This window comes from Camellia sinensis, chromosome 2 (assembly GCF_055761805.1).
Source record: "Camellia sinensis isolate YWXY chromosome 2, ASM5576180v1, whole genome shotgun sequence".
In the NCBI taxonomy this organism is placed as follows: Eukaryota; Viridiplantae; Streptophyta; class Magnoliopsida; order Ericales; family Theaceae; genus Camellia; species Camellia sinensis.
The window spans coordinates 49115531-49131776 of record NC_138962.1 but is presented as its reverse complement, the minus strand read 5'-3'; the positions used below and the strand labels follow the sequence as shown (position 1 = coordinate 49131776).

At 33.8% G+C, this 16246-nt stretch overlaps 1 protein-coding gene across 1 annotated transcript; it reads right to left on the bottom strand.

Moving 5' to 3' along the window:
• Positions 1 to 8597: 8597 nt before the first annotated feature.
• Positions 8598 to 15209, bottom strand: LOC114293671 (ubiquinol oxidase, mitochondrial). Its single transcript, XM_028237781.2, has 4 exons — positions 14678 to 15209; positions 11823 to 11951; positions 10583 to 11071; positions 8598 to 8919 (listed from the first exon to the last, which is right to left on the bottom strand). The coding sequence occupies exons 1-4, from the start codon at positions 15026 to 15028 to the stop codon at positions 8860 to 8862; spliced, it is 1029 nt and encodes a 342-aa protein (XP_028093582.2). The 5' UTR covers positions 15029 to 15209; the 3' UTR covers positions 8598 to 8859.
• Positions 15210 to 16246: the final 1037 nt, after the last annotated feature.

Below are 16246 nucleotides of genomic sequence, written 5' to 3'. Positions count from 1 at the left end.
GGAGCGGAGCGGTTCGATTGGCGGATTATAAATTTTAATGTTTAAACCACGGTTAGCGGTTAGAGCGGTGCAAATTGATACGAATCAGTACGATTTTAACGGATTAGGTGACAGCCCTACTTGCCACACTGACCTTCTATTTCACGTCTTTGTTTGGGGCAAACAATTTCTATTTTTAGTAGATATCTTGGAGAAACCATAGCCCTTCAAATTTGTATTGGTAGACAACAGTAACTGCCAGTTTTCCTTTTCACCATCTGTAATAATAAAAACCAGTACACTAATCAATCATTCACCCAATTTTTTGCTCCTAATAGACAGGAAAGCATATGGTGCTGAAAACCCACAAAGCAAACTTCTTTTTTTTTTCATTCATGAGAGCGAGAAAGAGAGAGAGAGAGAGGTTTTGAATTTTGATCAATCGCAGAAGGAAGGTTGACGAGTACAGCTGTAATCGTTTGCATAATTGCATCCTCTGCTGGGTTAATGTTTGGCTATGATGTTGGTGTCTCTGGTTGGTTTTACTATCTCTTCCCATGCATGTAGTTCTAAATTATATCATTAGTCCATGTGTTTGGACGAGAGTTTATTTTGGTACTCATAATTTCAATTGCATAAATTTCAATCTTACACTTTTATTTTGTTTCAATTTACTTCATCTGTTAAAAATGTTGACGGAAAATGTCCACATGACTAGAATGGATTTTTTGGTTAAAGTTTTCAACATTTTTTATAGAAAGGATTATATTAAAACATAAACGAACTTATATAGTTAAAATTGATACAATTGAAATTATAGGAATCAAAATGAATGATAGTGTAATTTACTTAAAAAACATTTAGGGGTGAGCATAGTAGAAATAATATTAAAATATAATATATAATTAATTTTTCACAAATGAGTTACTTGTGTTAACTTCATATTATACATGTTCGGCACTTATTTTTCATATTATCATGTCATGTCGTGTTATAATTATATTCGTGTCAAAAAATGACCAATCCAATATCTGGCACACAACAATTTTACTAAAAAAATAGAAATTAATCATAGAATATATATAGAAAATTATCTATGCCTACAAAAAATTTCCCAGGGCTTATCGCTAGTGTAAGGCTATGTTTGACATGTGGTTCTGGGGCAATTTTAGTCACAAAAATATAAAAATAAATTAAAAAATTAATAAAATAAAATATTATATTTAAATCATAATCATTTTATTTTTTCTCTCACAAAAGGTAAAAATGCTAAAAAAATTCATTCCAAATGAAACATTTTAACCTTAGAGTAAAATAATTAAAAAATTAGCCCACATCCCACATGAAAGCTAAGTGAATAGACTCTTCCATGTGAGAACCTGTGAAAAAATGCTTTTATAAAAGATTTTTATAAGATGTAACGCAACAACTATATATATATATATGGGTCCAGCTTGTCTCAAGTTGAGATCAATATTAGACCCGTCCAGTTCGGCCTATGGGGCCTATTTTTGGGCCCGTTTTGATAATCCGAACCGCTTAATGTGTAGAACTCGTTGAGTACTACATGCTTGTAAAAAATCACGTTGATCGGATATCAATAGCTATGTGATCAATTCAGTTTTGTATAAAAAAATAGACGATGAAACAATTAACGGTTGATAAAAAACTATTTGTTCACATAGCTATCGATATCCGATCAACGTGATTTTTTACAGACATATGATACTCGACGAGTTCTACACATTGAACGGTTCGGATTATCAAAACGGGACCTGTGGTAGGCCTCCGCAGACCTAACAGTACGGTGCAGTCCGATCTTGATCTGGACCAAAGCCACAGCTTATATATATATATATACAGACGGACAAAATTTGTTAAGAAGTTCATTTTTAAAGATGGACAAAATGTCCATGGTGTGATCAATTGTCAGCAGCACCTATGAATCATGTACGCAGGAGGCATAACGACAATGGAACCATTTCTAAAGAAATTTTTGTTAGAAATGGTTTTGAAAAAAAATCTGGAAATAACATAATTTTTTTTTAAAAATTTTGGCTTAATTTTTAGATGGGACCCGTGCGTTAAAGTTGGCGGATTTAAGTGGCAACGCGTTTTATGCCGCGTTGTAATTCACGTATTATATTTGGTTACTTAAAACCATTATCAAGTGAATGAGAAATTGAAGTCAAAGTGAGCTCCATGAAAATAGATTTTTTTGTGAAAATTTCTTAAGGTTTTAATAATTGTTTGTCCTACATTGATTTTGTGGGAAACTTTGAGTGAGTTTATAAGGTTTAGAGTTAGAACTTGGGGTAGGCCCCAAGGGGTACCCAAGTTTTGTAGAGAGGGAGGTTATGGGCAAAGTGGGATAGACCCATTAGACCCAAAATAAACACACGCACCGTCGCCCGTCCAGTCAGCTGGGCTGGACAGGGCACGGGTGCATGGTGTGTGGTTGGGTTGGGCTTGTCCGGCCCAATACCTATCTTTTTGGGCCAAAAATATTTGAATTTAATTTATGTTTTGGTAAAATAAAATCAAATCGTTTAAATTCAAAAATGTCCGAACCTTTTGTACAGATTTCAAAATCTGTCTGAACAATTTAGTTCAAGGAAAACCCTTACCTGTTTGAATTTAAATTCAAATAGATTTAAATTTGTGCAAATTAAATCGAACAAATTCAGTTATCTATTGAACAGTGCCGAACAGGTCTTGCACCTATTCAAACAGGTTTGGTAATTCAAATCTGTACAACCACCACTCCATCTATAAATAGGCAGCTCTCATTTGATGTTTTGGTTCACAATTTTCATACTTCTCCTCTGCAAATAATCTCCGCATTTTGCTGCATTAAATTTCTGTGAGAAAGAGTGTATACACTTAGGGTGCGTTTGTTTGGACGGACCGGATAAGGGGGGATTGTAATCCATCGGACTATTAGCCCTGGGATATATTGTCCTGGAACTATTTGGTTGGACTAAATTTGTATCCTATGTTTGTTTAGTCATGGGATTAGATGTTTAGATTGGACTATTTTTAATTATCCAATGTTTGTTTGGGATATCATGGAGAAAGATAAATGCTCAAATGACTATTTCATTCTTTTCAATTATTTATTAAGTAATAGCAATATTAAACATAGCTTTAATAATTTAATTATTTTTAGCTATATTAAATAAAAATTTGTTTTATTTTATTTTTTGCACAATATTTTAATTTATTATCTTCAATTAAATTAAATTTATAATTTATATTTTTTATTTAATATATAATTTTAAATTAACGACAATTAAAAATAATTTTATTTAATATATAAATTAAATTTTCAACAACACTAAAAAAAATTAATTTATAAGGCCATAATTTATTATTTATTATTTTTAAATAAATTTAATTTATAATTTATATTTTTTATTTAATATATGATTTTAAATTAACAATACTAAAAAAATAATTTAATTTAATATGTAAATTTAATTTTTTAACAACACTAAAAAAAATTAATTTATAAGGCCATAATTTATAATTTATTATTTTTAATTAAATTTAATTTATAATTTATAGTTTATAATTTATAATTAAATTTTTTTATTTAATATATAATTTTAAATTAACAATACTAAAAAAATAATTTATAAATGTTCAAAAGACTATTTTATCATTTTCTAATTGTTTGCTAAGTAATAGCATGGAGGGTAAAATGGACATTTCATAAAATAATCTCATGGGATACCAATCTCATGGTTTCTATCCCACCCCCCATGGGATAGGATAGTTTCATATTTGTGGGACTAATCGTCCGGGGGGACTATTAGTCCGAAGCAAAAAAAATGAAACAAACAATGGATTATTAGTTCGGTGGGACTAATAGTCCAATCCCACCCCCTAATCCTTCAAAACAAACACACCCTTAGTGTGTTTCTTGTGCAAATAAATTATAATGCTGCATTTATTTGTTATTGATCATTTCATCCAGAGAGATAGAAGTTTGAAAATCTGAAAGCAACGTGGAGAGGACGAATCTGTTTTAAGAACACAGTATCTAATACTGGACTTGATTAGAATATGGTTCAAGAAATTAATCAAGTAAGTTGTTAATTTATTTTCTGATTTATTATTTATTTAAATCAGATTTTGATTTTATTTTTGTAACAAAATAAAAATATATTATTTATTTATTTATTGGTTTAATTTTTGTAATCAAACAATCTCTCTCATTTCCTATTTTTCTTTTGTATTTTGTTTGAATTTAGTACACAAACATAATTTATTTATTTAAATACAATGAAAATTGTCCAACAATTTTTTTCGTCAATCCTAAAAAAGGTGGTCGACTCGACCACCGAGAAAAATGTGTATTGCATGTTTGAAAGCCAATCTGTGACGGCATTTACCTCATCGTTGTACATAGCAGGTCTTGGGTCGTCCCAAGTAGCTGGCCTTTTTGTGATGACTAAAATAGACCGAAAAGTCACTTGATTATCTTTGGCATCATCTTTTTACTCAGTGCTGCCATTAATGCTTTCACGATCACGGTGGAGGTAATCATTGTTGGTCGCCTCATAGGATTCAGAATTGGCTTCGCGAATTAGGTATTATTTTGACTTATTTACTCTTATCATCATTTGTTTGGACGGACATATTTGTTATAGAATTTTTTTTTTTTCCAGAAAATATTTTTTAGTAATTTTTTGTTTTTATATTTGGAGGTGGTAGAGGAGATAGGACGAAGTGGAAGTGGAGGTGGTGACATGGTGGTGGGGTGGTGGGGTGGTGGGGCTGGTGATGGCAATGGCGGTGCTGATGGTGGTAATGATGGTGGCGTGATGGTAGAAGTGAGAGTGATGGTGGAAATGAAAGTGACGGTGATAATAAGATGATATTGATAAAATTTTAGTTCGGAAAATATTTTTTACTTTTTAAAGATGTGAAATATTTTCTATTTAAATATTTTTGTTTTGAGTTAACCATAAAAAATATATTCTATTGACTTTCGCTAATATAGAAAATATTTTTCCCCCGAAGCAAACAAAACATGGTGAATTTTGTAACATACTCTTCCCTACTTTATTTTTATTTTTGTTTTCAAAATTACAAATATATTTTTTTAGAAATTAATATTTTCATAGCCTTCATGCATTCTTTCACATGTGGAGCTATAGGCGGCTCCAGTCTCTCTCTCAGAAATGGCTCCACCAAAATGGCGCAGAGCGTTGACCACAGCGTTCCAATTCTACCTCACTTTCGGCAAACGTAATAGCCACTCTAATAAACTTCTTCGCGACTCGGCTCAACAAAATCGGCTGGCGAGTCTCACTGGGCTTCGCTACAGTACCCGCCACCATCTTGACAGTTGGTGCACTCTTCATCCCGGACACTAGGAGGTGGACAGCGGTTCATCCGATCCGCGAAAACCGTCTAGCCCGTTCAATTCGCATATAAATAGGCGATTTTATCAATATAGTATAGACGGATACGGTTTAAAATATGACATGTTTGCGGGTTGCGAGCGGATTGCGGGTTTAACCCGCACCCGCATGCCCGCACTTTTATTTTTTTATCTTAACCGTTGATTTCATTCATATATCTCACTTAGATATTTTTATCCAAAACAAAACACCATTTATTCTTTAAACTTACTCTAGCATTACATTTGCTAATAGTATTATATCAACTGAAAATAAATACTGATCATATTATTATTGTTACATAATTGAACTTGTCTCAGATGAAGTGTGATTTTGAATTTTAAATTCCTTAATGAATATGCAATTATAGTTTAGGATTTTGAAATATATACTTGTGTTAGTTTATGATTTGATTTAAGATTTTGAATGATTTGTTTGTGTTACGAATTGATTTTGTTATGTTTTTAATTTTATAAGTTTTAATTCATTAATTATTAATATTGGAGCATTTTAAAAAATGGGGAGAAGGAGAAAATGGTCCAAAATAAATATTTACAAAATGGTAAAAAAATAAGGCTCAAAAATAAAATTTTGAAGAAAAATGTCAAATCTGTAACCCACCAGCAACCGCCCACACATCCGCGAACTCTATCTGTGCAAACCACAAACCACATTACGGACGGTTGCGAGTTGTCTTTTTCCTAAATCGTATAGATGCGGACAGGTTCAAATCGATCCGCAAACCGTCTAAATCCGAACCGCGAACACCCATACGGGACACATCTAGTAGTCTAATCCAACAGGAGAAGGTTAATCAAGCTCAGGGATCATTGAGTAAAGTTCGAGCCATTGGCTTCAACACTGAAGCCGAACTGAACGATCTCATTCGACTGAACGAGGAGGCCAAAGCTGCCCAACAGGATTTGTACAGGTGGATATTTCGTCAGGGATATCAAGCCCACCTAGTTTTGACGGTAGCGATTGCGTTGTTTCAACAGCTCTCGGGGATCAACTTGATTGCATTCTATGCACCTGTGCTGTTTAGTAGGGGTGAAAGAATAACCAGAAGGACCGACCGAATCGACCGAACCGAATGGTTTTCGGTCGGTGTTTTAAGTTTTCAAGTGTTCGGTTCGGTTCAGTTTTTGCTTTTCTGCACATTCGATTCGGTTTTCGATTTTTGATTTTTTTAACCGAACCGCACCGCACCGAACCGACTTATATAATATTAATAAGCCCAAAATGTAAGGCCGCAAACATATGTAGGAATTACATGGCCTGAGCCCAATTTTTATGCAAAATGGATTGAAATATAGGCCCAAAATGTGAGGCCCAACTAGGGGGGAAAAAAGGCTAAAAAATCGAAAAACCGAAAAATTGCACCGCACCGTAATAAACCGAACCGCGTCGGTTTATGTCATTTTTCTGGGCGGTTCGGTTCACAAATATAAAAAATCGAAATGATCGGTTCGGTGCAAAAATAGTGAACAAACCGACCGAACTGAACTGATTTCACCTTTACTGTTTAGGGCCTTCGGCTTGGGTAATGAGTCGGCTTTGCTTGGAGCCGTTATGCTTGGAGCCGTTATACTTGGCGTGGTTAATTGTGGCGCGACGCTTGTTTCAACGGTTTTGGTTGATAGAGTTGGTCGAAGGTTTCTTTGATTGGAAGGTAGGATCCAAACTTGCATATGCCAGGTTAGTTTTTTTTTTTTTAATTTTTTTTTTTTATTTTAAGAATTTTATTTTATTTATTTTCATTTATTTTTGTAATGTCTTTTGTTTTTAGCCTTCATTTGAGATGTACGTTAACTTTTTAATTTTTTGACTTTTTAGCTTGGGGCTAAAAAGTCTCGTTTATGGTAAGTTTTTTTAATTTTTTTGACTTTTGTGAGAGAAAAAATAAAATGATTATGATTTGAATGTGATATTTTGTCCTGTAAGACTAAATTAGCCCAAATAAGCATGCCAAAAGGAAATTTAGTAATAGTTGTTGGGTATTGCAAACTTTAAATATTATAAAAAAGATAGGAGCCTGGTTGTAATGTAATTAAAATAAATTGAGAATATGTCAAAAAAATAAAAAAGGTGCAGAAGAGGAGTGTTAAAATAATTACTTTTTTATTTTTATTTTATCATAACAGTTAGGAAACTTTGGTTCTTTGTCAAGCCAGTTTTTGTAAATTGCAATTCAATAAATAAATAAATAAATAAATTGCAAACCAAAAAAAATTATTGTGTCAAAGTAATTGCAAAGTGCACAAATTTGTCCATAATATTATTTTTGGGTGACTGAGAACTCCAACTAATCTATCATCTCATCCAGTATAATGCCTTACAAATGAATTCTAAATATGTACAATCACCAATAAATTCAGGTCATTTGTGCGCTTGAACGGAGAAAAGAATCATCCAATAATTTTGCAAAACACCTGAATTTCTGAGAAGAAAGTTTACCGTTCGAGCGGTGAAAATTGCACTCGAGCAATCTGCCTATATGTTTCGCACTGCCTTTACTCATTCCGCTTGAGCGCTGAAGTGTGTGCTCGAACGGTATTCGCGATCTAGTTTGCAATAAAGTGCGCTGGTTACTCGTTTTAGAGTTTAAGCCATTTAGATTTTCAAAAAGGAAGAAAAAACAAAGTGTTTTATATTAGAGTGTGCTTTATGAATGTTTCCTTAATGATTCAAGAATTATCAATGGATCCATGAACTTTATATCAACATCATCAAGGGGTTTGTTTGTTTTTTCTTTTATTCACAAAAGAGAGAGTTATTCTTCAATAAACTCTGGAGAATTTGAGCCTGAAACTTTGGTGAATTCCGGAGTGGCTTATTGTCATAGATTCGATATTAGTGTTATGGATTCAACGTTAAGCAAGACAATTCCGAGGTGAAGACGGTTGTGGAAAAGGCATATCAGGATCGGTTCAATTCAGACTTTAATTCACTAGGTAATTAAGAGTATAATTATGTATTTTTTTTTTTTAATCTTCTTAACAGATTATTTTGTGATTTTGATCCGTGATTTTTTTATCACAATTGTAGGTGCTCCAATTGTATTTTTTTCACGTTAAATCGTTATGTTAATTTGTTTTAATTATTTAATTGAGATTATTATTTATTATTTTAAATTAAAATATAATTACAAATTAATATCTCGAGAATTTTAGATTCTTCAGCGAAACCTTACTATCTTAAGTCACATGACACAAGAATCAACTTGGTATTAAAATCGAAGTGCATGTATAGCTGTCCGTTCTTGGGTTCATTAGTAATAAGAAAGACAGTAGTGAGAAATCATACAATGGATTGTGGAGCAGAAGGCCTCCACCGGCTTGTAGAAATCTAGTGTAGATCACATAATCTTTTACTGCTGACTCATCACTTCTATAATACATAGACATTGATCAATTCAAACAACTGCATCTCCATAAAGCTCTACATGGAAAACGGAGCAAGCAACATGTTAATGATAACCAATAGGAGCTGGAGCCTCCCTCAATTCCTTCCCCTGGTAATGAACATCCTGCAAGGCAAGGGCTCCATCATATGCAAAAACTACGTCTAAACAGAAAAGGCAACTTCAAAATAGAAGCATAAAACATGTAAAATATGTATTCTCACAACAACAATCATAGAGTAGCAGCGATTCTCAACACTACACAATAGACTTGGGTTACTTAAATGTGTGAATCCTAGTATACAAAAATGTAAATTAGTAAAATTTCAAGTTCTCTGTCCTGATCTTCCATCTTGTTACCCAATCTAAAAAATTGTGACAGTAAGACATCATCTCTCGCGATTTCTGAAAATGACAGAAGTAGGTAGAACATTGACAAGCAAGCACACACAGAATTTAGCCTTTTCATCTTTCAACAAAATATATTCTAGTCCTCTACGTCTTTCGTCCTTGCAACCTATTCTATACCCTGCCTTATATGGAGAGAGACTTCATGCATCCACAAGTTATTTCAAAGTATTTCAAGTGCAGACAAAACATGGATTATAATTAATAGTTTCTGATATTGTCAATGAAATTATAACACTCATAATAATCCCAACTCATGAACGGTCCACCTAATCTAAATGCAAAATTACAACTTTAAAGGTTAATCTACATTTAAGCTGAAATACTATCGGGTCATACACTTGTAGGATATGATGTTACGTCCAACAAAACACGCTATAATTATAAAATTTTATAGTGCTTAAGAGTAATTGAACCAGACTCAACTTGGTTACATGCAAACTAACATTTTGAAAAGTTTAATGCATATTTTAGCTGATCTTTGTTTAGGGCCATTTGTCACGTCCCGCCAACTTACCTAGATAGAATTGCCTACCATGAGGAAATCTCAAGGAAGGGAGGCTAATAGAATATTCTGGAAGCTCTTGGAAGACTTGAGAAAATATGAGAGTTTGGGAGCATAAAGGTCAATGGAAGGATAACTTCCTAACTCATTCCAACACTTGAGAAAACATAGTGAATTCTAAAACATCCTTGAATATTCAAGACACTTAGACTTGTAAATATCTCGTAGAGATATTTCTATAACATTCTAGAATATTCTTGTAGCTTGTAAGCCTCTCCATGTATTTCCTAGTGGCTTCTACAGTGTTCTATGAGAGGCCAAGAGTGCCTATAGATAGGGGAGGAGCTCATTTGCTCCAAACCATCCAAGAATTGTAAAGCTTTCGCATAGTGAATACAAGGCATTCTCTCAAACTCTCTTGTGTTTTTCTTACTTGTCTTTCTTCTAAGTTTGTGAGTTAGGCTGACTTAGCATATCATCAAGTGAGACTTGAGATTGTCTAAGTGCCACACAGATAGTTTGGAAACAACCAAGGCCGTGACACATTGCTCTAGCACGACATGATAGACCATCCTACGGACTGATATTCTATAAATAACACATGAAGTGATGTTTTCCTTGAGCTAAAATTAGTCTATTGTTCTGTTTGCCAAGGACTATAATGCACTAAATTTGGTGAAACTGAAATTCTATGTATTTCCCCAACTTTGACATGTTGTCATGGACCCATTATTCTCCGTAATAATGACATTGCACTAGTTGATCCCATGCTCACAAAATTAAGGACACAAGAGAATATCGAATATAAAATGACCGAGTCAAAATTATTTTCCATAGCACAAAAACAAGAAAATGATGAAGCCAAGTATTACTTACAGAAGCAAAATGGTTGACATCTCGATGGTGAGCTTCATCAGCACGGATGACAGTTATAACATCTTTCAGCGTTGAATCTTTTGGTAGCCTCCAATAGTCTATGGCGATAGCAGGAGCCGCTACATTTTCAATTTTTCCACTTCCAATATCCTTCAAATACTCTGTATAAGAATGTATAGCCTCTTCCTCCAGATATCCAACAACCCTATGTGCCAGTTTGGGAGAGAGCAGATAAAGCACAAAGAATGCATTGAAAAAGACTCCCTGCACAGTGAGAACCAGTAGTCTCTCGTACCATTTTGGCTTAACAAGCTCCACCATGGTCATTAGGTGCATCCTCTCATTTTCTGCTTCTTCAAGCAATGCTTTAACCCAACCACCAGAATGCTCAAATTTGCGCAGAGACCTTAGGTGTAGTAGCATTCCTCCCACCATACCTGGAACAGCTGCTACAGTTTCCAACATCATTGCACGACAGCCATACCGTCTCTACAAGCAATTGCATGGATTTGACACATTTGTAATTAATTCAGTAACCAAGAAAACTGGCAGCTAGAATAGTCTATTGAGATGATCCAGAAGAAACATCTTATTACAATTCCCATGAAATGCTAAAAGACCTACATTGACCCAAACGAGAGTAATAATGACTTACAGTTGTGATCAGAGTGGACTGCATACAGTTGTTAAATCATCTATATATATGTCTCACTTCATCACATCAGACAGAAAATCCTAATAATGACACAGAAAAATTCACAATAGCATCGAACATGGCACCCAATGAAATGTTAACACCTCCCATTACATGTTGTTGCCACATTAACTGCCTGGGTGTGTGACTAGGAGGTAAAAACTGGAGTGGTAAATAGCATTTATCATAGAAAAATCCATCCATTAACATGCAGCAATATTCAGACATTGGTAGAAGACATGTTTTCCACATTGTAAAGAAATCCTTCTTATCAAAAAAGAATTGAACATGAGACAAAATGATGTATCCTGGATCCATTTTTGTAATTCATCTCAAAATTATATTTCATGAAGCTTAACAATGCAAATAAGCCAATATATCAGGTATTTGACTGGCTTCATCCCTTATTCTAACCCTGATTATGGTAGCATATGTATGACCTCAAGACAAACTTTAAGCTTTTCCATCCCGAAACGATGTGTCATCATTTGTCAACAAAGAAATCCATTGGCATGAAGAAGGAAAACAAGAAAAAAGATAAACCACCTGGAAAAATATATCCGTTGGAATTCTAAGGATCTTCACAGTCCTGTAAGCAACTTTATCCAGAAACGTTTTTGGAACATGATGCTTGGAGAGATCTATTGTCAAGTCTGATTGGTAAGTCTCCCATGGCTACAAGCAAGAGGGGGGGGGGGGGGGGGGGGGAGGAGAGAACAAAAACAAAAACAAAAAATTAGAACACAAAATTGGAAAATGAAGATATATATTTAAAGCTTTTTCAAGCTAGAAAAAGAAAATAGGCATAAGTAAAAGAAAAAAGTAAAGATGTTTCCAGGTAAAGATTTTTAAGAAAAGGAGTCCATGCTAAGTATTAAGCCACTTCATCCTTCAAATAATATAATTCTCCACACACTTAAGAGATTGTGAACAACCAAGCAAAAATAAGAATCTCCAAAGTTCTAGCATGACATCCAACCAACAGGCAGTTCACCTTTACAGGCACCTTAGGGCAAATCGAGGCTATTGAAGGTCATTCTTCAAACTTCTGGGTTCTATTAGAAACTCCAATACTGCCAAAAGGGTTCAGACTTGATTTATTAAGTTAAAACCCAGAGCAGCAAAAATGGAGTTCATGATTAATTTAAACTATCACATATAATTAAATATATTGCTTAAATAGTAGGAACAAAATGCATATTGGGCTCATCAACAACAAATAGTGGCAAACTACAGAAGCACATCATTTTTATATGACAGTAGGAATGTAAGATTCTAGTAAACAACTTACCTAACCCTTCAAGCTACGGCAGACCACACACCTTTAAAATAATATAAAATTATGGGAATGAAAATCATCCCAGTATATCAAGATTTCTCTTATCTTCTTAATCTCATGCAAGTATTCTAACTAACATATAATTTATGAAAAAAAAATTACATAAACGCTTCAAGACACAAATCTATCATTTAAAATTGGAGCATTTACAAAACCCTTGAAATGTGACCATTAAAATTTTCCTGTCATTGTGATAATGGCTGCCACATTGTAAGAATCTCATCCAAAATATGGACTCTAACATAATATTATGCATATAACATGGTAAGCCACCCCTTTAACATATGTAGGAACGCCATTTTCTTCAAACAAATTTGGTTTGAAAATATGTTAAATGGACATGGATATAAGTATTGGGTGAGGGTGCGTGTCCAAGCATCAAATCTTTCTAAGCCTAAGTTTAAAGAAAATTAGAATACACATCGAAAAGTTAAATACAGATACAGGAACGCTTCTTAAATATTTATTTTTATTTTTCATAGTGTATAATATTCTTACATTAAATACTGTTAATTATTTTTAAAATGTATTTTAAATCAACTGAAAGTTAGAATATATATATATATATATTGATGAATTTTTACATGTCCATTCGTGAGAAGCTAAAAATGTCTCTTTACTAGCAAATGTGAGCATTTTTTCTTAAAACATCATATAAAATACGAGGGTCCAACTGTTTAATTAGGTACAATTGTCCAACATATATCTCACATCTTTACCCTCATCATATCCGATAAGCATAGCTACAGTGAGGGAAGTAAAAGAGTCATGTAACACAGGTCCAAAATAAAATGCCACCCCCTGACCCCAACAGTGAGTTTCAACAGAGTTTTACACTTTGTATACCACACATACCCACAGGTGTCTAGTTAATTCCAACTATTTTGAAGGAAATTCTCCTATTCCAGTAAACAAGTTTTTTCTCCTTAATTGCCTGTTGATTGCATCTATGGTGCTCATTTTGTGGGCTAGCGACATGATTTTACACACCAAAAAAAAAAAAAAAATTACATGGCAATAGGGCAAAATTGTAGAAGACTATTTATACAAATATAAACTCTCGTAATAAATAGTTATTAGTTTTGAACTGTACTATGCACTTAATGTCCAAAAAGTCATTTTAAAAATCAGTCACTTGAAGCAAGAGGGCTTAAGTGTCAGTTTAGATTAGGACTCAAAAAGTTGACATGGGTGAATTGTTAGAATATAAGTGTAGTTCACGTTTCCAATTTGAACTGAATCAGCGATACAGAATGTCAAGCCAAAAATACATATGCTATAAAACAAAGACACAACAGCATTACAGGATATCAAGCCAAAGTGTATATGCACACATCTTATAAAACAAAGGCTACAAATGTGTCTTTTTCAACATTAGAACAATTCATTTAAATTTTTTTTTTTAAAGAAAGAAAGAAAAAAGCACGGGTTTGAAGTTTAGATAAACCACTAGCATAAAATATTAGAATTATCCTATCAAAAATTAAATATATATCATGTGGTTAACATGGTAAGAGAAAATTAAGGCATGGGTTGGAAATTTATATAGAAGCACAAAAAATAGGTAGGATTTCATATTCTCCGCACTTCATTTCAGTCAGCTAATTAGAATATAAAAGATAAAATCCAGGGTGCCCAAACAAAACAGAGTAAGCCATAATTTTAGGAAAGCACAAAAAGTGGATTCAGATCAAACTGAGGAGTAAAATTTCAATGCAACTTGCATGATAATAACATAAGGATCAGTATTCATTCTGAGAAGAACCAGTCCAAAATTCTCATTCCTAAATCCTAACCCAATTCACCTGCCAACAAAGTCCAAAGATCCTGGAAAATCAATTATCCAGTGATGCTATATGCAAGCATGTGTATGAATGTAGGTATGCATTTGTAAAAATGTATGGGTCGGAAAATTCTCTAGATCACAAAAAAAACAGCAAATCGAATTACTCCTACACAGTAATTCACAAAAAAAGCGACTAAAATTGCAAGGAAAGACCATTAAATTCAAACTCAGAACAACTAAATTTTCAACAACAACAAAGAATCAGATTCATATTACCATGAAACAATTCCAAGGCCACTCGGTCCCATCCTCCCTGGTGATCTTCGGCCTCGAAATGCCCCAATAACTCGCAACCATCACTTCACCGCCCTCCTTCTTCTTCTCCGTCGCCGCCGCCAGCGTACTCTCCTTCTCATCCTTCTCCGTCACCGCCGTCGCCTTCTCCGCCGCCGTGCTCATAGCCCTCCGCCACTGTCCCAAACCCTGCGCCCGCCACATCACCACCGCCTCATCAAACGGCCTGACAACCGCCGCCGCCGCCGCGGCCGACGGCGGCGACACATACCGTTTACAGCTTCGGCCGCCGATCAAGCCCCTCAACACAGCCCTCGCCACCAACTGATTCATCTTCAAAATTTCGAGTTTAGTCTTCAGAGAATTTCGAGTTTTCGATTCAAGTTGTACATGTGGATTCCATGAAAGTGGTAATAAAAAAAGGACTTTTGTCTGTGACAGAGAGGAGAGGAGAGGAGAGAAGGGGGTGAATATGATTGCCTGTATCTCGATCTATTATTTTAATTTACTTCCTAGTGATAATAAAGAGTTGACTATAGGAGTGAAAACGACTTAAAAATATTTTAAGGTCAAGTTTGGCAACTCAAAATAAGTACATATTTTTTATCTTTTTATATTTTTTTCATCACATCATCTCTCTATTTTTCTGTACATTTTTTCATAAAAAGACAAAAAATACACTTATTTAGGTCATCTCAAACAACCCCTAAGTTTGATTTAAAAAAATTTATGACTTTTTAAAATTTATTCAATTTTAATTCATTAAACGTTTAAGCTGATCTCAAATAATTTTTTGCCAAATTAAGTTTGAGTTTAGTATTTGTATATAATTTTAATTTAGTTTGAAAATTTTAATCAGTTCTAAAAATATGTTTTACAATTGATTTATTTAATTAACTATCTGAGTCAAACATAAGTTAAGTTTTAAATGTTTGGTTTGTTTAACATAAGGCCAATTTAATAAAATGATTAAAAGTTAAATTTTGACTTTTAATCTATTTTTAATCATATGACTTCTTTATTTTTTTAACATATTTTTTTTAAAAAATTAAAAAATCAAAAAATAAACTTCTAAACAACTCCTCAAAACATCCCATAACGGTTTGGACGGTGGAGATTGTGGAGGTTTTTGTGAAGTATGGTGGGGTGGTGAAGTAGGGGAATCAGTTTTTTGGTAATAGAAAATGACTGATTTCACCTTGAATTTTGTGGAGATTTACGTACTTTTGTCCTTTTCTTTTGCTCCAAGCTCACCGGGCAAACACAACACAACACCATATAGTACGCCTTCCGGATTGTGCGGCCATTTAATATTACACGTGGCTTTGCCTGAAAGTCTTTTCCTAAAGGCGGCTGCAGTGCAGCAGTGGAGCAATTATTTGAGAAAATTTTACTTCATCAATTACTCTCCCAAATTTGGAGTAATTTAAATTTTAAGAAAATCACTTAGAGTTCGAAATTGGAAGGCTTGAAACGGCTTGAATTTTTTTTTCTAAGAAAAGGAGTTCTGCACAAACAGAGAGAAGAGGAGAGGAGAAAGAGGAAGAGAAG

Excerpts from the sequence above, each read along its gene's own strand:
- LOC114293671 (XM_028237781.2), bottom strand. The coding sequence starts at position 15,028 with ATGAATCAGTTGGTGGCGAGGGCTGTGTTGAGGGGCTTGATCGGCGGC. Across the intron at positions 11,952-14,677 it reads GGCCTTGGAATTGTTTCATG|CCATGGGAGACTTACCAATC; the intron begins GTAATATGAATC and ends TCTTGCTTGTAG. Across the intron at positions 11,072-11,822 it reads CAACGGATATATTTTTCCAG|AGACGGTATGGCTGTCGTGC; the intron begins GTGGTTTATCTT and ends AATTGCTTGTAG.